Below are 27,948 nucleotides of genomic sequence, written 5' to 3'. Positions count from 1 at the left end.
CATCTTAATACGTTAGTCAAATTTCAGAAGACCCAAACTGGTCACAGAATTATGTAGGGCATCTTTTGTCCACTTCCATAAAACATAACGATAACAAGCAAGTTCTCTCTCACGAACACTGCCTTGGCAGAAGATAGACTGCCAACTCCATCATTTGGTGGCATCCAGGCTTACTTCACATACTTCCTGAAAATGAGAACTAGTTTACCACAATTTGATGACATGACTAAACTGACACCACTGACTAGCCAGCAACATTCAACTTTAGCTGACAGTGAGATAGCTCTTGTCAGTTATTTAATCATAATTAGCTGACATGATACTGGACGTTAAGTTCCTCAGAAGAGTCAGTCATGCACAGAATCGTGTTAGCTAATTTGATTTTTGACTTCCGTGTTCAAAACAAAATTGATGTTTCATCAAGGCAACACCTCCAAAATCTTTCTCCCATTTCTATTGTGCATGCTCTAAGCCTTCAGACTGTCTAACACATTCATTTGATGCCAGCCTAATCAGCACACTATTGATTATGCGGTGAAAAAGTGCAACATGTCTGAATGGGAACAAAGGCAAAATGCAGAGTATACACTGCAACTTTTTTAAGTCACAGTTTCCTGAACAAAAATACCTGTAACACGTTTCCCTATATTTCAATTTTAATTTTTTTTTTTTTAGCCTGATTTCTGAGGAAAAAAACACTGTATTGCTGTATATATCCCTCCTGCTGTTCTATGCATATATCTCACTGCCAGTTCTCAAAGAACCTTGAAGAAATTGGGCAATTTGACACCAAGAGAAAAATTAAAATACCCAAGGCTATTGAAAAACAAACAAGCAAGCAACAACAAAAACCTGCATTTGTTTGTCCTCTGAAAAACAGTTGTACAGGAAGCACAGCAAGTCCTTGCCTTCCTGGATAGCCAACAAAAATGTGTACTGCTCAGCCAGCCAGCAAATATATATATCTGGACTGGATAGGACAACCCTTCCTAAGTGAGTCTAACACAGCAGACATGGGAGAGAGCTAGGAAGACCATTTTATACTGCAGATACCAGAGTACTAGTGAACCATATTTTCTTACAGGAGACATCCTCAAAGCAAAAAACACCCCACCCCACCCCAAAACAAACAAAAAAACTAAGCCTTTTAATATCTACATTAACATATATAAAGTAGTAAATATACAGTCATGCTTCTAGCTAATCATTCAAAGCCACATAAGGAGTTATTCAGACAGCCAAAATAAAATGAAATGAACATTACTGTAAGGACACTTCTCATTTTATTGTTTTTATAATAACATGAAACTTGCTTCTTTGGAAGAATCCTTCCAAATATGAGTTTAATGATAGTGACAGAGAAAATTTAAATGAGGAACTGTCTGCTACACTTTCCTCTAGAAAACAAAGTGGCAGATATCACTGATGTGCATGTTTGTTCTGCACCACAAAGGAGTAAACGGGAAGGAATTTTCCAGACTTCCATAACAAGCCCACTAAAAAGTATGGATTTGTTTCTAAAGCATTTCAGGTGGCAAAGAAGGGTCCCTTGAACTAAAGCCCTCTGGGTCAGACGTGTGGCACAGAGCAGTGGCTTTGTCCATTCCCAGCTGACACCATTGCTCTCTGGTTTGCCTGACTGGTTCGGCACTGCCTGAAAGGGAAAGGCTGAAAGCTGAGCTGGGGCAGCCACAGCTATCTCTACACACATGTATCTTTGGGTGCTCAGACTAAAGGTCTGTCTTGTCATGAGGTAAACACAACAGAATTGCAGAATCATCTAGGTTGGAAGAGACCTCCAAGATCACCGAATCCAACCTCTGACCTAACACTAACAAGTCCTCCACTAAACCACATCACTGAGCTCTACATCTAAACGTCTCTTAAAGACCTCCAGGGGTGGTGACTCAACCACTTCCCTCGGCAGCCCATTCCAATGCCTAACTCTTTCAGTAAAGAAGTTCTTTCTAATATCCCGCCTAAACCTCTCTTGGCGCAACTTTAGCCCATTCCCCCTCATCCTGTCACCAGGCATGCGGGAGAATAAACCAATCCCCACCTTGCTACAGCCTCCCTTTAAGGTACCTGTGTTTTATGACAGTCCTGATGAAATTTCCTTGTCCCTAATTTGAAGCTTGGGAAACTGAAATGTACAGAGCCCAGTTATTTGAGCAGAATCATCCAGCTTACAGGACACAGAGCTGATCGCAGCCATACAGATGACTTTTCAGCAGAGAGATGCCAGATTTTATACGGCAGGTGCAGTGAACTCAATGTAATGAGGTGCCCTCACCCAGCTGTGTGTGACATGCTTAGTAGGTATGACATTGTCTCTGTTACCTATAGATGCCCTTGTAATCTGGCTGGTTCTGGACCTGAGCAATGCCTTATGACCTCAGAGAAACTGGGAATAGACCCTGAATCTGAAACATTTGGTCCAAAGAATTCTGCTACCTATTATGTTTCCATACCTCACACAGGACAGATGTCCTTAATTAGTGGTAAAAACATGTTACCTCAAGTCCCAAACAACAACCACCAGAAAAAGAAGTGAATTGTGATAGGCATATACTGTATACTCTTCAAGCTCCAGCTTATAGATTGTTAGGTTTAGAGCCATTCCTTAGGAGGCATCTGTTCCCCACAGCCTGATCTGTGCTGAAGCACCTCTGCTGAGCCTTTCTTTTCCTCTATTCAGCTAATTAATTCCCACAATAGGGAGCAAATTGAACCAACCCGTGATCCATCTAGTCTCCCACAGTCTGATCCCTGCTCACATAACTTTCTCTGCTGCCTTTTTCTCTGCTGCTCACAGCCAGGCCCTTTCCCCAGTCTCTCCAGCCCATTTGCTGATTTCCTGCTGTGCACAGGCCCTGTTCAGGACCCGAACAGTCCAGCACAAAAGATTCTGGCTTTCCAGGGAGCAATGCAGAGTGAGCAGGGATTCCTCCAAATGGCATTTACACACTGTCTCCTTCCAGCCCCTGCAGCTCAGAGAACACACTTGCCATTCTCATTTGGCTTCTCATTCCATAATAACCTGCAGCAGATGTTTGATGTTTCACTCACTACTAACTACAGATGTATATTGTTTTAATTTCCATTAGTGGATCTCTGACACTTTCAAAGTATTTTTTATGTATTTTAATACTCAGCTGATATTCAACACAGAACAATTAAAATCTCCATTTCACGGGGGTAGTTCAAAAAGTCTAATGTGTACTGAAATATGAATTTCTCTTTCTGAGAAAGAGTGATTAGACTGACAATGCAGCCTACTGAAGGGTTGCCTTGGCTACACAGCTCTTTAATACAAAACCTGCAAAAGACAATCATGCCAGAGGTTTGGTCAAAGCCAGCCACTCCAAGATATTATTCCAGTACCATCCAGCAGGAGTCCAATCACTGCTGAGGACAGACATAGCCATATGACTGGGTTTCCTAGCACTGTTTCAGCAGCTGAGCCTTGAAATCCACTGCAGTTCAGCAGAATTCAAATAAATAACAGAGGAATTGTTGCAGCCATGGTGGGCTACAAACTCAAGAGCAAGAAGATTTGAGGAGGTGAGTTCTGTCTTTTTAGAGCATGTAACATTCCTGAGAAAAGCAAATTGAGTTGGGGGATCAGGCACTATTTGTAAGTATAACCCTGACAGAAAACACAACACACAGAAATCACAACACAGAGAACAAGCAACAGTACAATAAAGAGCCTGCTGACCCCTTTTTTCATTCTCTGAGGTGGTTATCTACTTTGTCCCACTCCATCCTGTAGGTCCAGCCCATAAGGGGCTCTGGTTGCTGTCTTAGAGGCTGTCTCACCAAATTAACTCAGTGAATTCTCTGTCCTCATAAAGATGAAGGTGGGAAGGAGGTCCCAAGGACATGTAACAGAAGATGAAATGTGTAGTGAGGCACAGGAGCCCGTGGTTTTCCCCAGTCTTTGTCTATAGGAGTGCTGGTCCAACCTTCTGATAGCAACTGATCCTAAATCCTCCCCACTGTAACCTTCATGAGAGGCTGCTGTAAAGGGATGGCTGCAGGGTGACAAGAGTCAGGGGCTAGGGTGATTCAGAAAAACTTATAAGAAGAAACAGCAAGTTATCAAGAAGGAAACTAGAAAGATACTCTCTGTGAAATCTCTAGATGTAGTCACATATTGTCTCTGGCTCTTTCTCTTCTCCTGATTCCCATCCTGACTGGAATAAGGATGAGGAGAGGGGGAAAAGTTTTGTGGCTGAATAGAGGGTGGCATGGTAAAGACAAATCAAGGAGGGCTTCAAAAGACTCTTTAGACTGGCTGTTGTGTACCTGTCAGACTGGTATATGTCTACACATGTGAGACAGGATAAGCTGCCTTTTACTTTCAACTACAATTGTATAATCAGTTTCAAAGGAAAATAATTTTCTTTGCCTCTTCTTGTCTGCCCTTATACTAGAAATCATTTTTTATCCTCCTTTGATGTACATAGCCTGATATTCCACAACACATGAATTTTAGTCAAAATTGACCTTATTCTGACCAGGTGTGCATAATATTATTTTTTCTCTGTTTATTAAAAAAAAAAAAAAAAAGGTAAATACTGTTCAACGCATACCAACACATTATAAGCTACTTCCTCAATATACTGAGGTGGGTTAAATTCATTACTGATGCCCTTTTCTCATAAAAGAACCAGCTTCTATAATAATAATAATAATAATAATAATAATAATAATAATAATAATAATAATAATAATAATAATGATGGTTTGCTTGAATTTATAGCTCAAGGAAACAATGCACATTCAGAAACTAATATTCTCACCAAAAAAAAATAAATAAATGTATTTGACCTGAATAAGGAAATGGTCATAGAAGGCTTCAGAGAAAGTCATATTTTAGTGATAGAGTTGGTAGCATTAGGTGATGGTTGGACTTCATGATCTTAAGGGTCCTTTCCGACCTCAGTGATTCTGTGGTTGTGCTATGTCTCAGTACTCCCCTAGCAATTTGAAAGTTTGACACTCCCACTGTGCACCCCACTAAGCACTCCTACAGGACTTAAATACGTGAAACCTTTGAGCACTTTTCTTCCAGAATGTGGAATTTGGCTGAGTTCTAGGTAACCAAATGTAAACTTCAGGATAAATATTTATTTTGATTCTAAGTGCGTAAGAAAGGGCATGAAGTGCTGCTAAAATCCTTATTTGTTGTCAGGAAGTAATATTCAGATGTTATTATAGGTCTTTTCTATCCTTAAGTCATGAATATAGAAACAAGTCGGCAACAGACATTCAGTTTTAGTTTTGTCATTTTTTTGAGAGGGAGCAAAGGGTAACTTTTACTTTTCAGTTTTCATTAGGACTTGTGCACTTATAAAAAAATCATATATGCTATTGTCCTAATGGGTCTGAGAAGGCACAAATCTGTCTGACAAGCAGAAAGATGTGAGTGATGCTGCTCCTAATGCTTACATAAAATCCTGCCTCTCTTATGGTGTTTTCTTCCTCAGTCCTTGCAATTAGCTTCCATCATGTCTCAGACTTGGAAAAGCAGCAACTAAAGTGGCTTATTTCCACAGATTTGTAAAAGCTACAATGAAAAGCAGAAGGACCTCTGCCATGTGGGCAGGGAGGAGGACTGGCATGTAATGAAATAGCAGGTCTTTTCGTCTAACAGGTGATGTCACCAATTATTCTTGTCCCTTCACACGGGGCCTCATTTGCTCAGTAAATTTTAATTACTATAATCTAAACCTCAGTTTCTTTTGTTATCCTAGCTACCTGCAGTAGATAAGTTGTCTCCTAAGGTATTTCAGATGAGTGGGCATTACTGACTCTTTATGCAGGCTAAAAATATTTGCTCTCTTAATGCCATGGTAGGTTCTGTCCATAAGAGGATTAATTAAACCACGGCTGTGAATATACAGATATCATGGCTGCCAACTGCAGAGCACACCCGTACACTCACACAAGCAGCACAGTGACAAGAATTAATGCCTCCAGTCAACCCTGTCACTTGATCTACCAGAGAACTTCTTTAACTGGGCCCCATTTGGTTGGCTGTGAAATGAATGTGGACTCCAAGGGAGCATGGGACTTCATCACAGCTTTGTGTCCTTCAGGCAGGATTGTGTCCTAGCATACAGGAGGCAGGGGAGTGCTTCAAACCTATACAGAGACACAGAGAGTGCTGATAGCTGTCTGTCAGGGACTCTCCAAGCATGATCTGAAGGAATCTGCACCTCACAGGGCAGGATTAACCCATACTTCACCAATAAGTACCACAGATAACTTTGCAAACTGAGAATACCACCAGATGTTCCGTGACAGCCAGGTGTCCCTGTAACTTTACTCTAGGTTTTGCCCAACTAGAACAACATCACAACATATTAATAGATTTTTTTTTTTAGTGATGGTCATGCAACAGCAGTCTGGCCAGAACAGAACAGAGAGCAGAACTGTCTCTCTGCTAGCATGGTCAGCATATGACCATGTTGTTTCACCTGTATGGATTTGGAGCTCTCAAGTTACGCTTCTGATGCACAGCCTAAGACAACTCTAAGGTACATCCAGAGCCCATCAGCCATTTTCCAGGGTTCCTCATCCCTGACCAAGGTCATGAAGACATAACAAGAACAAGGGTAGCTGTATGTGTAGCTTGCTGTTCCCTTCCCTGAAAAGGCTGAAATGGCAAGAAAAGAAATGGGACACAAATCGATAGGACAAAACATTAAGTGATAAATTGATATAGTAGTGGCTTCACTGCTACACCAGATCTTCTGGTACCTCTCTATTAAACTTTCTATCTTGCTACAGAGGGAAGAGTGGACAGAGGCAGCAGGCTGTTAGCGCATGAAGTTTCAGAGATTTGCTAGTAGAGGGGTAGGTGCCATTAATTTGTTTTCTGTCAGTTAAATCTTTGGGTGAACCCAGAGGATTCAATCTATAATTCCTAGGATGCCTTGTATCTGAAGGGTCTCCTGTCGTGTCTTCATATGTCCTTTCACTTCCTGAGCAAAGCCAGGCATTCAAGCAGGAGATTTTCAGAAAACAATTTGAGGTACATCAAAGCTATTCAGCAATGAGATACAGAGAGAAGCTAAAAGGCTTAGACACCTAACTATCTGTTCTTGGCATAAACACAACCACCTTCCCTTGGATTTAGATCCTGAAGCTGACTTCTATCAGCATATCTTCACTGAGACAACCTGCAAACTAACAGCAGCTGAGCTGGGTCCCCAACCCATGGCTCACAATCAACAGTATGGTCCTCCACTACTGAAGGGCTCTGCAGTTGTCCACACTGACAGCCAGCAAGATATTGTACTTGTATTGTAATTGTATTATTGTAATTATTATTGTAATAATACAGGATATTGTAATTGTGCTATTGACCAGAGTAGGTGAAGGTAGAGAATCCAGGAGTGTACAGCGAGTATTTGGCAGGTACAAAGATGTTCTACATGATTTGGAAAGGAATAGAGAAATGGGTACCAACTCAATGTCTTACCTTCCAGCTATTGACTACTCTAGGAGATAGGAACAGTGCCAAGAGATCAGGAGAAGGAGAAAGGGAAGAGATGGAAAAAGACAGTTTTTTTTTGTTGTTTTGGTTTTTTTTTCTCTACTACACAAATAACAACAGACCTTTAATTAAACATGGCTCAGGAAGATGCTTCTTGTCTTTACCTCTAGGCAGAGCAGGAAGCTAATTCCAAATATTTCATGTCCCTGAAGTGCCCCAGACAGTAATTGGACATGGTCATACCTTGCCTCTCTTGGAAAATGCCTACAGCACACACCATGCTGGCAAGACATACCCATTCTAAAAATTGCCTACCAAGGCTCCAGTATGAGCTGGGGTTCTTCACCTCTCATTGGGTCAGGAGTGAGTCTGGTGCTGAAGCAGCACAGACAACTTAAACATTTTGATGATTATACTGCCAGTAACAACATGTGTGGGCCCCTAAATAGCATGAACCATTTGCATTTGTTTCTCAGATATCACTGCGAAATTTAGAATATGTCTATGTGGTATGAAACAGGACATATCTTCAGAAGTGTAAATTAACCCTTTGCTGATTTGCCAATACACCCTTCCCATATCTGTTTGCTTGTTATCACCACAAAACACATGTATTTTAAAACACATTTCATAGGAAGTCAGTGGTGAAATTTTTGTCCTGTATTTTATAGTTTTCTTTGCCTATATTATGAGGTCTGCATGTCTACACCACTGGCTGTACTATCCCAGTATCCATACAGCAGAGCTATATGGTAAAATCATTTTTCCATTCTCATTCACAATTGACATACCCATGGACAGGATCACTCCTTATTGCATGGCATCTGTCATAGTTCATGTGTAATTATTTGTCCACTATCAATTCTAAAACTTTTGGGGGAGTTACTGTTTTCCAAAACACATTTCCTGAAATGTGAACCATATGTGTTTAATAGTATGAAAATAAAAATTTTATCTTGGAAATATTTGGAGCTTGGTGTGTTGTTGGTGATGTTGTTCTACTACTTAAAAAGAAATGGTGACATATCTACATTTTTCATAACACTCTGCAGAGACAGAAGATTATAAACTAAAATAGCCAGCAAAATTGTACTTAGTGCAGAAGCTACAGATATATGTGATGACAGGGGGGTCATTGTTGCAGCATTTTTACAGCTCTACATCTGACCTGCTATTTATGAAATAAGTGGAGAGGATCAGAAATCTCTGGGGTGTAATTCAGTTCATCTGTTTGAGACATTTATATTATTCAGTGGAGTTAAGCTTTAGAGTTAAAATCAGACCTGGTTTTAATCAGACCCAGAAATCTCAATTTGCCAGTTTTTTTTTAGTTCAGTCTGCTTGTTACTCTGTGATCATAAAATGTCATCTTGACCCTAGGAAACTTTCCTGAATTTGATGAATTGGTATTTTCAAGCAAAAATTAAGACTGTGCTAAAAAGTTCCCCATAAGTCAAAAATCCCAATTCTTCAACAGACAATTCGGGCACTTGGCTATGCTTGTGAGTCCAGAGCATCACTTGGACCTCCATGCATTTCTGAAGAGTAAAGAGTGGCCAATTTCAGCACCTTCTTGCTGCTTCTCCAAAGGCCATAAATATTAGATAAGCTTAGCAACAGTTAACAGAGGCAAATATGAAAAACACAGCAGAAGAAGATAGATCTCAAGAAGCACATGCTTCAGTGTATTCATGTGCCTCTCCCAGAAAGCCTCCCATACTTTCCCTCTCGTGTTTAAACTATGCATATCTGCCATACCTGTCAAAGTGCCATGAAAACCATGTGAAGAGAAGCCTTCTCCAAAGAAATCACACTCCCATATCTGGTCACAGCTGTTAGCCCTGCAAGAGCAACCTTTCTCACAATATCCTGGCAAGTCCAGATTAAGTGTGTCTATACATAAGGGCAGAGAGGCAGGATGGTGACTGAAAAGATTTGTATAAATATGTTCACTTCAAGTTCTCTTCTACAAGTGCCATGAACCGTACAAGGATGGATTTCTTTGTATGTTTTTCCAGCTTGGCTTTGGTTTTGTGTGAATCCACCAATTTACAGATTCTAGGCTAAGTTTATAGCATCAGAAATGACAGTTAAAGGCAAAAAGGGTGCAAGATAATTACTTTCCTCAAATTCCATTTTAACACTCAAATCCCAGTTGCACTGCTCATATCTACCTCTCATATCTATCAGTTATTACTGACCATTAGTAGCAATGGTGAGATATTTTAGGCCTTCTATAAAGGCTTTTCGTGATGTACCAGTAGGCAGAAATGTTGAAAGTGTACAATATCCCTGATAAAATTCTCAGGGGAGGGGAATGCTCCCTGCAACTGGCAAAACATGTGCTTATCTGTAAAATGTAATTTTACTTCTGGTTTAATCTCATCACAGAATTCTTGAATTGTAATTCATTTTGAGAGACTAAATACAAAACATTCTGATTTAACACCAAATTCATATAAAAATAACATTCAAAAATTAAATAATTGCATATAAATATACGGTGCAATGGTAGGTCACTGCTAGTTTTAAAACTAAAATGTTGCACTGAAGCATATCCGATAGAATAAAAGAAAAGCTAAAGTTTTCACAAGATGGGTATATTTGAAACTGGTTGTGGTTTCACAGCATTGTTTTTCTTTATCAGCAAACCTTCCTGTTGATTTAAGATCCCAGTATCTTCAAATTCTAGATATAACCAAGACAGAACAACAAAGAGACATTATAAATCACATAAGCGTTCATGTGAATAATGTTGAAAAGCTGCAACAACTTCCCTTTAAGTGATCACATACCACTGAACCTGGTAACAACACAGAAAAACATACTTGCGCCAGCTTTCAAATCTGGAACAAAAAAAAAACAGTCAGCAAGGAAGTGCTACCATATATGTTCTAGGGTGTAGTTTAGTTCTATTTTCTCCTGGGCTCTCCATTGGTCTTTCTCTCAGTTCAGACTATATTTCATGGGATGCAGTCCCTTGGAATGAGGAGGTAGTGCATTATATGACACAAAAAAGCATCTGAAATGTCAGAGAAGGGCACATAAAATGCAAACAATTCCCAATGTTCATGAAGCAATTGCAATAGTGTATCCTAATGGAAACACTTCATGCTTTACTTGGGTAATCCGATTTCAAATCTTCTGAATAAAAATTGTTACATTTTCCATTAAAAGAATATATTTATCTGCAGATTGTCGATGTAATTAAATATATATATATGTATGTATATATATATATTTATATATGTATTCTTCAATCAAAAAATAAATGTCCTCAAACCAGGTCTCCAGCTGCTAAGTTAGCCAGAGAATTTGTATCAGTTTAGAGAAACAGAAGGTTTAGCCTCCTATATAAAAAACAGTTCTTATCTGCGTGGTTTGTGCTAGCTCCATGCATATGAGAGATCCATGAGTCTGGTAATGCTAGAGAATTTATCCAGGAAAGTTCAGCTTTTTGTTTTCTTTAAGAGTTTAAAATCTCTCCACGTAGCCTGTTGGGCATACTAAAGCAGAGGACTCAATTAAATGCTTTATATTAGATTCTGTGATGCATTTTTAACCTTGTTCATGAACCGAGCTCTAAATGCATTTACACACACACACACACACAAAAAAAAAAAAAAAAAAAAAGCAAGCAAACAAGCTGTGACCCCAGTGAGTAAGTAGCTCTGACAGTACATGTATAGACTAGATTTCAGCACCAGTCTTCTGCACAGAGGGAGATATACCTTCTGAGCCAGAGACTTGCATGTGCCCTGAATTTTCCTCTCCTTCTTTCAAAAGAACAATGACATCCGCAAAGGTCTAAACATCCAAAATGTGAATAAATGTTACCCAGAATGCTCAGAGAGTAAGGAACATTATATAAATGGTCCACACCTGGCAGACCTATGTATAGATGGAACTGGTATGTCACTCAAAATGGTGTAAGAAATCAATATTGGCTCCAGTCAGTATGTAATGAGACCAACTTATGTACAGAAGGATTTGATAGGATTAGATGATGACAACACATTCTTGAAATGCTTAATCATTTTTATCTATAAATCCTGCCACTGAAGAAATGGCTAGCTAATATAAGAATCCTTCTCTGATTTCCTCCTAGAATGCACAAAGCCATATGCCAGTTTATGCTGAGAATTGATTTCTTTAATCCACTGTGAAGTTATACATCTACTGTTTCAATTACTTTTGCTTGGTATGTATTCAATTTTCTTTCCTATTTTACAACTCTGAGAGTCATACTGAATCTTTGTGATCGTGCAGATCTTTGCCTGTAAAAATATTATTGCAGACTGAATTATGCTCTGTGGGCAGCCCTGCTAGCACTATGCAGGGCCTTAGAGTCATCTCCTGTAAACTACTTGTCTTAATGATTAACAGATATTTAACAGACTGCAATGAATTAAGTGTTTGGTAAACTCTACATCCACAGTTCATTCACCCTAATCCCTGTTGGCATTGCATGTGAAAAAGAATGAGGAGATAAAAATGTATTTGCTTTCCTAAATGCAACAGCTTTGACCTTAATCATACTCAAATAGTATATAAGTAAGTAATGGTAGGTAAGAAGATTTTTATATAGCCACTTCTCTGGGGAAAAAGCACCACCACCACCACCAGAACCTTCATGTTTTGAATATTTCAAAATGATGATGATATGCATTTTGCTATTTTTCACACTGTGTGTTTGGGATTTCCCTCATCTATCTTTAGACATCAGACTTGAACGTAACCTTATCTCCCTTATTGACTTGCAGAAAGAGGCATTTGAAATGCATTCATCTGACCTACCCTGTGTACCTGTCTGGGAGGTAGAAGAAACTCACTGTGGAGGTATCTCTTTGTCTCTGTTGACTAAAAAGAAAGCCTAAAACAACTTTCAGCCAGCTAAGTTTTGACAGATTAATCTCTCCACAGGTTTGCAAGTTCAATATTTTTGTTCTGATTTAAAATTGCTTGTGAAATACAGATGTGTATAATAAAGTAGTCATCATTAGCATAAGTGAAAAAAAATTGCTCTGTTTTTCTCTGGAAAACTTTAGAAATGCAAATGCAACAAGGACACAATTTCTTTCCATGGGTTGTTGTAAGCTGCTATTATAAACCAAAACTGAAAATAATCCTTTATTCATGTTCTTTGCACACAGATACATATGGATAATTTCAATGTATGTATATCACTAGTTGATTTTAAACAATAGCTATTAGGGTCTTGTGATCTATTTCCTCCTCTCTCTTTCCCCAGCCCCCATATGTTAACTTTTTTTTTTTTTTTAATTTCCTGCACTTTTTTTTGCCTTAAATGGGTGGAAAAGTAACTCCTTATATTATTACTGTTCTTCAATTCCACAAGCAAATCACTCAGACTAATGTTGCCATTAGTGGTCTGTGGTCTCACAATTAACAAAACCTTCTCTTCTCTTTTATGTGTTCCACCTTAATCCAAATCTTTCATATTTGGTGATACGAAGACTTGACTTCTCATGAATTCTTTGTTCATTTCACTTATTGCACCTAAATTATCAGCTGTTTGCCTGGCTGGGGACCAGACTCTTGCGTAATCAGGTTTCTCCCAGCTACCCTAGACTCCATCACTATTTAATTGGCCAAATGGACATAAATAGACATTTTTCACTAAACAGTTTTACACTACTTGCAAGTTACTACCCAGTTTAATCTAGCTTTTCCATTTTGATTTCAATTTAGTTCTCAGCGTACCCCCTTATCCCACAAATGGCAATCAAAAGTCATGGAAACTTTCAGTCTTCCTTCTTGTCTGTATTTGCACTCTGGTACTTTGTAAGTTTTCTGTAAGTTTTCTCCCACTGAGTATTAGCAATTTAGAATCAGTTGGGCTTCCAGAAAGCAGTGACTTGGCCTAATGTATATGGAATGAGCACAAGCTATAATAAATGTTTGGTTTTTTTTATTATTTACTAGCACTAACTATACTACCACCATGCAATAATTAAAGCCTTTAATAAATGCAAACATAACAATCAAACAGGATAAATTCATTATTATTATTATTAATTTTAATATCCTTTATGGCATCAGAGGAGGAGCAGAAATAGCCATTACAATTGAAAAAAGCTAAAAAGAAAATACTTACAAGACAAGTAAAACTAGAGGAATATGAGAATCAAACAATAGGAATAAGAGGTCCAGAAAAATGCCAGATGAAAGAAACAGTGGTAGAATTATCAGCAATGGCAGGAACAGTATAATTATAATTACTGGTCACTTCCAAGCCAAATGCTTTTGAAAAAAAAAAAAAACAAACAAACAAAAAAACAGTATCAGGTCATGCTGTGAAATCACAGAGAAAGCCACAACTGCAAGAAGAGCAGCTGTGACTTGCTCCAAAAGTGGTTCTGAAAAGGGGACTGACAACAGAGCATCAGTTATGTGAAACTGTGGGTAAAAGGTTAATATGGCTGTTGAGTCTATAAACAGAACATAGAGGAGGAGGAAGAGGAGGAGGAGGAGGTGAAAGAAGAAAGCTATATTAAGAATATGCACAGTAGTGTAGTTATGATCGCTATATTTAAATATATATATATATTGGCACAATGAAAAAGAAACAAAGTTGAAGGCTGAACAAAATGTCTTAGAAGTGAGAGACGTAAGAACCACAATCTGTTTAGTTTACCAAAAAGGAGATCACAAGGTTGCTCACTTCCATCAAAGGATTTATTGAATAAGAAAAGACATTGTGTCTAGGAAGCCTAAGTAGTCCAGAAGATAAATGCACAACAAGGAACACTGTCTGGAATGTAAAGCTGGAGTATCCCCCGTCTCTAACAACATTTATTTTTATTATTAACAATAATATTATATAATATCACACTAATATATCATAATAATACTATTATATATAATATATAAATAGATATGCAATATTATAGTAATTATATTATATATTGTAATAATATATTAACAGTATTTATAGTTTATTGTTTATAATGTATCAACTGAAATGAACATCCAGACTTCATTTTCAAAACAAGATGATACTCTTCTTTAAGACACATTTGAGTAAAATATAGAATCCAGCTGTGACAGCAATTAGATCCAATAAACTGTGTTATCCTAGATGGTGACTTTGGTGACTTTGTCCCTTCTTGACTTGGAAAAAATTAAAATAAAATAAAATAAAATAAAATAAAATAAAATAAAATAAAATAAAATAAAATAAAATAAAATAAAATAAAATAAAATAAAATAAACAACCTGTAGTTTCTAGAAGTCCATGAAGTATACCAAAATAGAAACAGCTGATGATTTTTAGCTTCCTATACTTGCTACAGTGAGCATGGCTGGAACTCACTATTAGGCAGTGTGGTCTTGTTCTTTTCCTAGAACATTTCAGTGCCTGAGCCTGCTCCTGTGGCTGAAGGAAAGTTTTAATTAGAGCAGTTTTCCTCTAAACTTCTAGTATTACTTAAAGCTGAAAAGTGCCTACCAGTATCTCAGTAAATGTTAGATCTGAGTGGGATGTGGTTTTTCCCTTCCCTAGGGATTTTTGGCATTTCAGAAATGCCTTCTGAATTAGAACAAAAAGGAAAAACATAAAAAGTCACAAATTACAAATATTATTTTTTAATATCATATCAAATGAAGCGCTTTCATCATTTCCATTTTCATGTCAAACTTTTCAGATATTTTTAGATGGATTAACTTTAGATTTCCAAGAAAAAAAGCAGTTTCAAAATGAAAAAAAAAAAAAAAAAAAAAAAAAAAAGGATGTCTTGGAGAAATCCAACACTGGAACGCTGGTGGTTAGAAGTCAACAATGATCACTTAGGGAATTTTTCCAATAAATGAGAACATTACTGTAAAGTACCCTTTGCATAACTTCCACGGAGGATTTTATTATTATTATTATTATTATTATTATTTTTTTACAAATAGGAGATCCTCACCGAAAATATCTGATGCTATCTAAAATGTATATTACAGCTCAAGCAGAGTGTAATACAACGTGTACAACACAGAAAAAGAGGAGCAAGGAAGATTTATTTTTGGTTTTAACTAAAAAAAAAAAAAAGTTTTTTTTTTTTTTTTCTGAAAATTCTGTAGCTGAAAACTTATTTTCATTCTCTCTTCAGGGTGACTTTCAGTTGTTTATCAGAAGGACATCTCAAAAAAATATGAATTACAAAATATCATGCAGACAACAGCTAGCAGTGGTAAGCATATATTTTAAGTCTTTTTCACAGATGGTAGACAGAGGAGCTGGGTAAGAGGCTTTTGAACTCTGCTGCAGTCAACAGCTGCTGTTTAGACTGCCTTGCCTTGACTAGGAGGGAAGCACATCTGGAGGAAGCCAGCATTATCGTGGAAATCATGAATGAAACTGGCCAAATGGCTTGCCATGAAGTGCATTACCCACATTCAGGCAATCCACAGTCTTTTAATTACATATGCCTTTCAACTTGGGAAAAGCTTTTACTGAAACCTCATTAATGTAAGAAGCTAATCAACGCTTATAGCTGCATTCACTGAGAGTGTTTTACCTTTAAACAATTCTTCATGAAATCTTTTGCCAAGCTACAGTCTTGCCTGGAAGCATGTGTAGCACACACCTTTTTGACTGGTTGCAAAACATCTGTCTCCTGTTCCAGTCAATATAGAAAAAGATAAGAGATAACCTCTAAATGCAGTGGTATGGTTGGCACATAACAATTTCAGTTTTAGTGCATTTTTTTTTGTTGTTGTTGTTTCTTTAGTTTGAGCAAAGTAGTGTTTATTTCCTTTCTAACAGGCATTGGAATATGGTAAAAAGTAAATAAATTTCTCATTTATCAAAAAGACTGTTATTCACTTGTACAATCAACACTACATTATTACTAAAGAATGACAAATATATCAACTTTACAGAGAATAATTAACCATTTAAGAGAATAATTATGCATTATTCTTCCCACTCACTAGATAGGACAGAAAGAGAAAACAAGATCTTAGGACAGAAAGAGAAAACAAGATGTAAGAAAGACCATGATGCTTCCTGAAGCAGCCATTTTGTGAGACAGAAAAGCAAGGTTATCTTTGTTTTCATATCCAGGGATAGTTATATGCATAACTAATTTGTTCTGTACTGTTTTCTTTGTGGCATAACTCTGTCTTCCTTGACTTTGGGGAGCCCTGGTAAGAAATAACAGCAATGGTAATATCTGAGCATATGAATGCTCTAATTTAAGTCATTCTCAATGACTGGATTTTGTTTTCATTCTGAGAAGATTCTGTTTCTGTTAGGAGGTTCAGAGGAAAGCAAAATACAGTCAACATATCATGAAATAGATCCTGTCAGACAATTATGGCTTCCTTAAAAAAATCAAACAAGAAATTTGATTGTTGGAGAAAGCAACAGGACACACTGTCCAACTGTAAGAGTTTTTATCATAATCCTGACATTTGGGTTTCTTCAGTTCCTTTTTTTTTTTTTTTTTTTTTTTTTTTTTTTTTTTCCCACACAATTTTATACTACTTTTAGTCAGTTTTTGATGAAAAGAGCATATTCAATCATAGACAGATTCTGACCAGGAATGGTCAGAATTACTCTCATTACTGTCTGTGACCATCTACATGGTTCCCTGGAAAATTAAAAAGTGTTTTTAAATTGATCGTGCCCTACAAATGGGATTGTATCAGTGCCTCCTGACTGCAGATAAATTTTAGAAGTACTACTGTTCATCATATTTCAGAACAAATCTATCAATAAAGTGTTTTGATTGACATTAAGCACACAAAGAAATATGCCCTTCTGGTAAAAAAAAAAAAAAAAAAAAAATCTATGAAAAATGCAATCATTTATATCAATGAAATACTTTAAATTACTTTTTAGTGTCCCAGCAGACCATTTTTAATAGAAGTTGTTTCTCCTATCAGTGACAGATATTGATATGCTCTCATCATAATAGTGTCATAATGGATAATTATTTATAATATAGCCTACACTATCATTCCTTTGAAAACACGTACTGAGGAACATTCATTATGTTGTCTGTTTTTCATAACTTATGTTGACTTGTGATTTAGTCACTTAAGTTTCTCTCCAGAAATATGAAGAGTTCAGTCTCAATTATCTAAAGGCTTAAACTTTGGAAGAAGAAGGGAAAGACAATGCACTGTCTACTTCTCACACACAGGTATGTCTAACACAGGATACAAGCTACTGAGGACCAAAGTACTGCTCTCACACTCTCTCCTCTTTAAGGCAAGATACCCCAATTAACCCCTCTAGGCTTCTAGGAGGAAGAAATAAAAAGAGAATACTTCATCAAGGTTTTTAACTTTACTACTAAGGATTTGTGAATAATGACATATTCTAGAGTTCCATGCCTTAAAAACAAATTTTATTGTTTTCTTGTCAATTACTAGTTTAGAATTGCTTCATTTCAAAAGTTGATATTGCTATAACAAAAATAGTGTTCCCCAGTACTTGTAAATTAAAGTTATCGTCATATCATATCACAGGCATAAAAAGAAAAAAAGAACACACCAAATCATTTAGTTACTCCTGTAGAAGTCTGATGCATCCATGAAGAAAAGTAAATAACCCCTCTCAGTTTAAACATGTGTGTGGGGAATACTTCTAGTCATCAATACCAATAAACAAACTTTTTTTTTTTTTCAAAAAGAAACATTTACCAAATGAAAAATAAATAAATAAATAAATACATTTTAGTCAAGTTCTTGCAGTTGCACTGCAACTCAAGTAAAACTTTGGGAAAGTAAGGCATCAGTGGCCCAGCTGCCTTAAAGCAGCAAGCAGTTTTCATTAATGTTCAGACTGATTGCAGTAGTCTTAAGGTGCACCACAAATGAAAGCATTTTTCACAGGCTCTAGGGGGTCCCGTCAGCATTATTTCAAATGAAACATTAACAGGAGATATTCATAAGTAATATTCTTAGATGATCTAATAGAGTCAAGACTTGAGATTATTTGAAGTGAATGAGCCACAACAGCGTATGTCATTGCCTCAGAGTGGGCCTGCAGTGCTAATATGTGCAAAAGAGCAGCACTATGTGCTCTTCAGAGAGCTGCTAAAAGCTGCTAGAAGGTCCTGTAGGGTGCAGGAATGAAGCTGGAGAGCCCCAGTACTGTGCCAGGGTTATGAAACAACCAGCAGAGTGGCGTGCACAGTAACTCCAGCTCTTCTCTGATGCTTGAAATAGGCTATGCCAAATGCCAGACCTCCCAGATGACTGCATTATAAAAGCCAAGAAGTGCCAGGAGTACTCAAACTACATCCCAGAGGTATTCAAACACATCTTAATGCATATTTTTTGCTGTCACGCATGGCAGCAACTACTGTTTTTGTAGTACAGTAAATACCCCTGTCTCCACTGTACAGGAAAGTAAACTATAAAGCTTAGATTAGTACAAGGAAAAAAGTGACTGATTTAATCTTTTATTTTTTACTTTCATAGAGTAAAATATGTTATAAAACCTAATGTATTAATATTTATCCAGTCAGTATCTCCTTGGTCAGCTTTGCGCAGAATTAAGGGCAGCATGAAATTCACTAAAAAACATATACAAACACTTTAAGATCCAAAGATTGGCCAAGCTAAAGAGAATAACGTGGTCATTTCTAGCCACATATTTAGGTGCTCTGTGTAACAACTACATCCTTCTTTCCCCTACTCTCCTCACAAGAAGCATAGATCCTGCTAGGTTTTGGTGTTGTTGTTTTGATTTTTTTTGTTTTCATTTTCTTGGCCTTGCAGCAGAGCCAAATCTTTGGTTTCACAGAACTGGAAGTGGTTGTGGAATGGAAGAAAAAAATGATTCCCCATAATAGATTCATGATCACACATATATAACCGTGCCAAAGCTTCAGATGAGATACTGCTCCCACTGAAGTTGTAACTGCATAGGCTAGCCCTGGAAGTATCTACCTAGATTTTGAAGGAGCAAGTTTGAAGGAAGGAAAAGTGTCTTTTACAAGCTGATGTGGGTCAGAGAAACAGAGAATTTTCATCAGGTCCAAGCATTTATTATCAAGCTATTAACATGGTATTAACAAGGCCAAAGTGCTATTAATACTCAAAGTGGCAGCAAAGTTCTCTCTGGTACATCACCACATACCACCTTTTCCACTACTGTCAAACTTTCTCTTGCCCTCTAGCACAAATACATATATCTTGACTAGAAACTATTGATAAGAAAATGTAAGTAACGTGAAAAGAAGAAAGAGTAAGGAAATTAGATATACATACTAATTTTTGACCCTTGCTTTACTTTGGAACAGTTTTTGTTGAAAAAAAGAAGCTTCAGTGAGTTCCTTTGTTAAGTAGTATAGAATAAATCCCAGTATCCAAATTCAAATACTGTATGGAGTATAAAAAAGGGTATTGAATATATTGTGTGAATACAAGATTTAGTTGTTACTCTTGTACTTCCTCCTCAGGTCCTGAAACTGGAGTAGAAGTAATCTGTCAAAAACATCTTCCATTCAAAGTTACTTTATGCCTTTATTTTTTTATTTTATTTTTTTTACCATATTGCTGCACCAAAATGCATCATCTGTTTTGTTACACGAAAGAGCAAGCTATCACCTTAGACACTCTGCTTCCTATGAAAACAAATGAACATAGAATAGCATAATCTCTAAAACCAACATCTATTCCTTTTTCTCTAATGTTTTTTCTCCTTTTTCTCTAATGTTTTTTCTCCTTTCTTCATTTTCTTCATTTTTTTCTTTTTATTTATTAAGACATTATATTAACCTTAATTCAAAATAAAAAATGTGATGTACTCTCAGAGCTTCTTTACTTGATAACTTTTGGCATTAAAGAAAGGAGAGGTTACTTTCTCAGATTGGTCTGCCAGAAGCCAAAGAATCTTGAAAAGTCTCCAAAAATGCTGAGGATAGTGGATGACATGTAAAAGCAGTAATTTACCACCAAATGGAATGGACTTCATGGACTTTGGATTTGCAGGTAGCTCCTATTAGAATATAGTGCTTTTATTACAATTGGCAATGCATTTAGTGATGCAAAACAAAATGAAGTGAATGAAAGTCTTCCCAGGGGTTTCAGTGAGTTTTGAATAAGATTTTTTTTATTTTTTTTTCTGCGGAGATTGCTCCCTAGGGAAGGAACATGCATTCATTAAGTACTACACACTAAAGTAACACAATATGAATGCTATACAACTGTGTAAAATAAAGCTGCTATCGTTTACTTGACTTAAAGTATCCTCAAATATTTTTCTTTATGGCATGAAAAGTAATTCACTTTTTTGGACTGTTATTGTTAAGGTTTGGTTTATATGTGTGTTCTAAGAAGAAAGCAATCTGAAAAATGCCAATTACTAGCACAGCAGAGAACTAATTATTCTTTCAAATGCCTCTTTCTAAAATGCTTTAAAACTTGATTCTGTTTAGTCAACAAAAGGTAAGCTGTTTAAAAATAAATAGAATGGGCAGAGAATAGTTATCCAATGTTCTGGAGAAAAAAAAAAAAAAAAAAGAAAAAAAGAAATGTTTTCTGTAACATTTCTCACCTATTACGCACTTATTGTACCTTTGTGCCCTCCCCTTTACTAACTCAGTTTATACACTGCTGGGACCATAGAACATAAAACAGCATATTCTATATTTCTTTGTCCTTTGTGATGTTCAGAAGTTCCTCAGACCGTGTTTTGATAAATACTAGCTACCATGTTTGTGCAGTGGGTCAGGTACTTCCAGAAGGCATACTATCAAGCTACATGTATGTGCGTAATATTGCATGGGTGTATGGCAGTTTACATCAAAGTCCTGATCTGTGTGCCATAGATCTTCTTTGCAGCTATGAAGTCCAGCAAGCTCTAGATGCAAGACAGCTCCTGGGCTCATGTACAGGACTTGCATATAAAGTTCAGAGTTTCCTGAGGGCCTCATTTTGGATGCATGGCAGGGCTGATCACCTTGCTCACATCCAGGATTTCTGCTCAGCTGGCTGATCAGTGAAAGCTACTGCACAGACATTAATCTAGCCAAAGTTTCTATGTGGAAAACGATGACATGACCAGAGGAATCCAGACATAGACACATCAGACATAGACACATCAGATGTGGATAAGGCTTATGCAGAATAACTTCATCATTATAAAAGAGGTTGAGATCATGGCGAATATTTCTCTGCAGTTACTAGTTATTATTATTAATACAGCAGCTTGTATTATTGAATGCAAGCTATTCTTGTATTCATAAACAAGAAATCACTATTTCATCTCCATGAAGGAAGCAGAACTTGGTATTGTTCATTTTATGCTAAAGTGTAGAGGATGAGAATATTTCTGCTCTCTGAAACAGGCACTGCATCTCGTGCTTCTGAGATCAATAGCTTTGTTGGGCTCTAATCTCTTTCACAGTTTCTTCCTATATTTTGTAACAAATAAATCAACTTTGTAGAAGAAAAAGAAAAAGAAAAAAAAAAAAAAGAAAGAAAGAAAAAAGCATATTGATTTCTTTATTAGTGTGTTGTTGTTATCAGAAATTGACCTTATATTCTTAGGCAAAATTTCAAATACTATGAAGATGATAATTCCACAGAAGGACTATGAAAATTTACCAAAGAAATACATTTCATTTGAAAGAAGCTTTCTAGATACTTAAGTGCAGCAAACACAAACACCAGCTGGAATTAATCCCTTCCCTTCCCAACAGTCTCAAGCTCATGTTTAATTTTCAGTAACCAAATGCCAAATGTCTGTCACCATGACCTGCCATTGTGAAAAGCTGTGTATCAAAATGAATACTAGTTATTAGTACGGAAAAGAGCAATTTCAAGCAAACAGAACTCTGTCATGTAATATTGTACCAGAGTTGAAAACAATATGTAGATAATTACTTCTAAACCATACAACTTACATCATTTAGATAGTAACTTGAAAACTAACCAAAAAAGTAACTAGGAATCATCTTGGTGCAATTAGTCTTTGCCTTTCTTTAGGTAAAGGAATTATTGCCTTAAAGTTTGTGAATGTTGATGCTTAGGTGGGTTTTGTTTGTTTGCTTGCTTGATTTTGTCTCTGCTTGTTTGTTATTTGTTTGTTTGTTTTGTTAGAGCTATAATAAAATAATGCAGAATAAGGAGAAATTCTTGGAAGGAGCCAGTGGGTAAGTTAAAGGTAAATTCTACAAATGTGTGTTAACAATACGACACAAAGAAAGATGGGGAACAATATACAACTCTTGTATTCAAATTTAGGTTGCTTTCACAAACCAAAGTTTCATCTGTTTTTTTTTTTTTTTTTAGTGCTCTTACCAAAATAACCCTCCTCTCAAGTCTTATTATCTTAGATATTCATGCTTGGAGCAATTTTGGAATGGGTGTTTTATTGACAGCCTAACTTCCTGTGTCTTGGCAATATGTAGACAGGACTCAGAAAAACATTGCTTTTAAAGAGCCATTTTGCAAGTTCAGATTTAACGCTGATTTGATTCAATTACTTTTATATTTTTATTTTTAAATGCATTTCAGCTGGACAGATTTTATTAAGAAATACAATTTTAGTGTTAACTTACAGATGGGGTTTTAAAAAAGCTGGGCTCATGCAACAACAACAGCAAGAAAAGCTTGCTTCTTGTAATAGAATCATAGAATACAGAGAATGGCCTAGTTTGAAGTGATCTTAAAGATCATACATGTAGAATCATAGAATCATTAATGTTGGAAAAGACCTCAAGATCATCTAGCTCCAACCCCCCTGCCATGGGCAGGGATACCACCCACTAGATCAGGCTGCCCAGGGGCTTGTCCAAATTAAACTTGAACACCTCCAGGGATGGGGCATCCACAGCTTCTCTGGGCAACCTGTGCCAGTGCCTCACCACTCTGAGTGAAGAATTTCCTCCTAACATCTAATCTAAATTTCCCCTCTTTTAGTTTAAAATCACCCCCCCACACACCCCCACCCCACCCTTGTCCTGTCATTGCCTGCCCGAACAAAAAGTTGTCTTCCACCTTTTTTATAAGCCCCCCTTAAGTACTGAAAAGGTGCAATGAGGTCACCTTGCAGCCTTCTCTTCTCCCAGCAGGACAGCCCCAGCTGTCTCAGCCTTTCTTAATAGGAGAAGTGCTCCAGCCCTCTGAGTATCCTCATGGCCTTCCTCTGGACCTGCTCTAACAGCCCAACATCCTTCTTGTGCTGCGGGCTCCAGACCTGGATGCAGCACTCCAAGTGGGGCCTCACAAACACAGAACAGAAGGAGACAATCATTTCCCTCACCCTGCTGGCCACTCCTCTGGTGATTCAGCCCAGGATGCAGTTGGCCTTCTGGGCTGCAAGTGCACACTGCTGGCTCATGTCAAGCTTTTCTTTCACCAGAACTCCCAAGTAGTTCTTTGCAGGGCTACCTTCAAGGAGTTCTCCCAATCTGTCCTCTACCCATGTCTGGGACTGGCTCAACCCAGGTGCAGCACCTGGACTTGTTTAACCTCATTAGGTTCACATGGACCCACTTCTCAATCTTTTCCAGGTCCATTTGGATGGCATCCCTTCCTTCTGTTGTATCAACTGCACCACTCAGCTTGGGGTCAGCTGCAAACTTGCTGAGCATGCACTCAGTCTAGATGTCTATGTCATTGATAAAGATATTAAACAACACTGTCCCAGGACACACCCCTGAGAGACATAGCTCGTCACCAGCCTCCACCTGGACACAGAGCCATTCTTCCTTGTATAAGGAATCAAATACTGCTGATATGGACCTGTACACAAACATGAGTGTACTGCTTGCTTTTGCACACAGAGCCTATTCTGAAGGAATTTATTTCACATCAGTCCCATGTTTCTTATGGCATAGCTCAGCTGCATTCACACAGCAGAAATGCAACAACCAGGTGGTGTATGACTGAAGTAAGTGTACTGGACTTTTTGGTGAGGTACATGTTCTTAGTGTCTGTCTTGTGGCAAAAGAACAATAAAAAATACTAGGAGAGGATGGAATGGGGCCAGAGCATCACCTCTGACAACTATTGAGATAAATCTATTTAATCTTGAAGCTGAAGAAGAACCTCTCCAGTAATCAAATTGCCACAGTCAATATATTCCGGATCTCCCCTTTTCTTCCACTCAGCAGAAGCCCAGAAATGTATCCAACTAATGTTTTTCCTTGCAAACAAGGCAGAACACAAAAAGGACAAAAATTTCAGCTGGATCTAAGGCACATGAGGAAAAGTCTTTCTAAAGCATTAGCTTTATGGACATAGAAGCACTGCGGAGCTTTTTGGCAGAGTGTGTATGCTCTGTTGGAAATGTTAGTGGAAATCTCCACTACAGTGATTGCATCACTTCCAGTACTCAAGGCAATTAATTCGGAAGAAGGTTGGAATATATCAGCATGGAATCATGTTGTACCATCTAGACACCATCTTCAGTAACTCCAGGCTTGCTATCTACAGAGCCTGCATGGTTCTTGCCAAGATTGTCTCTTTGTTGACTTTCTTCTTGGAGTGTTCATTAGGTAATATTGACTGAATTGTCTGAACAAATGTTAAGAAATTATATGTTTGAAATTCTGAGTTAATACATGAAAGATTTTTAGTTTGCATGGAAAATAATTCGTAGCTCAAAGTGAACAAGTGAAGCTGAACCAACTGTTGTAGTCACCAGATTTTAAGTGATACTTTCTTATTACCAACAGAATAGTAACACAATCTGTGCAGTTTTTAAAGTTGCCCTATATATGCTCCATTTAAACAAATTACAGTACTTGGAATGAGACTAAATATGATACTGAGGGTAAAGCAGAACAAAATACAACACGCCTTTTGGAGTGGATCATATGCTATACAAACACTCCAAAAATGTGCTTTCATTGTTGCTAGCATGGTTTTATGATCCTAGTCCATGTGATTCTGGACAGCTCTAAGAGAGAATTCTTTAGGGAATTTATCTCATGACTCCACAGATGATTGTAAACTGATCTACCTCTGAGTTCTCATCCAGAAAATTGTACAAAACCTGAGCACACACAATAAATTCTGCTGGGAATGCTAACAACAAAATCATTAAGTCTGTGCCCATGATGAAAAGAGCTGTCATTTTGACTAATCAAAGAACACAATCTGTAATCTATAATCTCATCTACAGCAGCTGCCCCAATTTAAAATAAATAAATAAATAAGTAATCAAGTGAGAGGATATTTTTGTGTGTAGACCGGATGGAGAACTGCAGACAACACTTGAATGAGAACATAAACTAAATCTGCCATAAAACAGAGAGAGACATTGACACTTCCTCACCGAAAAGATTCTCCAGAAACACATTTCAGATGTATATACATTATATAGATGTATTTTATACACACACAAATATATTTATATATCCATCAGATTAAGTGCCATATCTAGCCATGTTAAGTTATTTGGGAGACTACATTTGGGAAACAGTCCAGAAGAGACCAGACAGAGTTTATTAAGTTCCCAATCTAGTTTTCAGAAATTGCTTTCAGAAATACAGTCAAGTACCTACATACTTCAGAAAATCTGTCTTCTATATGTTGATGTCTTAGTGTCAAAACTAGCAGTTTTAATCCCACAAACCAAGAGAAAATTAAGAGAACCATAATACAAATGCTAAATACCTGGATGCTTCTTTCTCAGGTATTCTTATCAAATGCATACATCCACAGATCTTTAAGAAACTTCAGAAGTACTACCATTATTTCTTGGTAATAACAAATCAATGGTACAAAATTATTTCCTTACTTTTGGGAGGGAAGCTCTTGATCCTGAACTTTGGGTGGTCATTGTCAAAACTGTAGTGATACCCAGTGCGACTCTAGCCGGAGCAGCGTCCATGTTGATCCAGAAAGAAACCCAGGACAAAATGACAATCAGCAGGCTAGGAATGTACATCTGGATTAGATAGTATCCCATCTGACGCTCCAAATGAAACTTGACTTCAATGCATGTAAACTTTCCTAGAACATGAAATTATTTTCATAAATGTTTTTTGCACAGTTTTATCTTATTTTCTAAACATATACTAGAGGTGAGGCCTGTTCTGTAACCTAGCAGTACAAGTCAGCCACTTGTTGCACTCTAGCCTGGGTGACACATGGAGGCCATGAAGGAGACTGTTTCCAATTCTTCCCATTAACTGAGAAAACAAGTATTAGAACAGTTGTTTCACCTCCAGAAAATATAACATCTTTTTCTCAAAATTTTAAAAATATTTTGTTTTGAAGTATAATGTTTAGTATTAAAGGGTATCAGTATTTTGCTCTACTAATTTAATGAGATTAAGTAAACTTGTAATTAGGCAAATTATAAACAATCAAAGTCCTATGGTAGATTTCATTCTGGCCACATCATTTGCTTTTGTCTGTGGGTTCTACTTCTAATGGCAGAATCAACTCAAAGTTTACTTTGAGTTTCACCAAAAGGCTAACTCCTGGAAATCCAAAATAATGGATTACCTCTCATGTGAGGTGATTCTCCAGACAATAAATACCTATTTTGCAGGGGTAAAGGAGGACGTAAGTTTAGGTTTGCCTGACAGTGGAGATAGTCATGCAGTGGGGATATAATGTACAGAGTTACAAGAGCTCCCCAGCTATAAAGCCATTCACTTTGTGTTGCTCTCCATACTAGTGTTCTGGCTGGGGTTTAGATATTGTGAATGCTCACTCAAGGTAGACTATCCAAAGCACAGCAATGTCTGTCATTCCTGAAACAACGTGCTAATTGTTTCCAAGAACCTTTTTTTTGTCAGTCAGTCAAGTACACTAAGAGGCATTGTTCCTCATAAATCCTTTGCAGGTGAAATGAGACTTTTGCTCCATTTTGTGATAAATAGATACTTTCAGTTAGTCTACAATGCAAAACGGCAGGTTCAGACAGGTAGGAGTTGGTACTAGGGACAATGCAGATGCAATTTGTCAAAGTTAGGAGGGGAGAAAAAATGAGTAATCTGGTAGGACAGAAGCTGTGAAATGAGTGATTCTGAGACCTGTGTACCTGTGTAAACACACATCCTGACCGGTCTGTCCATACAGAAGGAATCTGTTTTTTCAAAAGAGGCTACCTGTGGCAGTGATGGCACTGGAGTAGACCAATCTGGCAAATGCTCTCCAGATTCCTGTGGCACAATCTTTGTGGAACACCTTGCAGTGTGGGTAGGAGAAGGCTGAATACAGCTTTCATCCATATTTTGATTTCACCCCAAACTTGAAAGACCATGCCTCAGAGAAGACAGTAGTGCATTACTGTGGATGTATGTAGGCAAAGTTTTCTTTGGCTTGAATACTGCTTCTCATTTCCCCTTCCCAGGCTACACACTTTGAACTAATTATACAGTCATTTTGTTTAACCACATGTAGTGGGAGCTACTAAAAAGCATTTTTATCATTTGTGGGGAATCTCCATGGTTATACAATGCAGCTCTTGCCCATGCTCTCCCTCCTCTTTTACTTTTGGTGTTCCA

General features: G+C 37.4%; 1 protein-coding gene across 2 annotated transcripts in view; it reads right to left on the bottom strand.

Moving 5' to 3' along the window:
• The window catches only part of GLRA2 (glycine receptor alpha 2), a gene marked incomplete at both ends in the record, with an annotated part of 128,339 nt that overhangs the window by 54,793 nt on the left and 45,598 nt on the right, over positions 1-27,948 (bottom strand). For both annotated transcript variants that reach the window (XM_084306171.1, XM_084306170.1), the window contains one exon: positions 26,229-26,443. In XM_084306171.1, the coding sequence (XP_084162297.1) occupies positions 26,229-26,443 (215 nt within the window). The remainder of the gene's footprint in view (positions 1-26,228; positions 26,444-27,948) is intronic.

Source organism: Netta rufina (assembly GCF_964035555.1).
Source record: "Netta rufina genome assembly, chromosome: 1".
Taxonomy (NCBI): Eukaryota; Metazoa; Chordata; class Aves; order Anseriformes; family Anatidae; genus Netta; species Netta rufina.
This window is presented reverse-complemented; position numbering and strand designations above follow the sequence as displayed.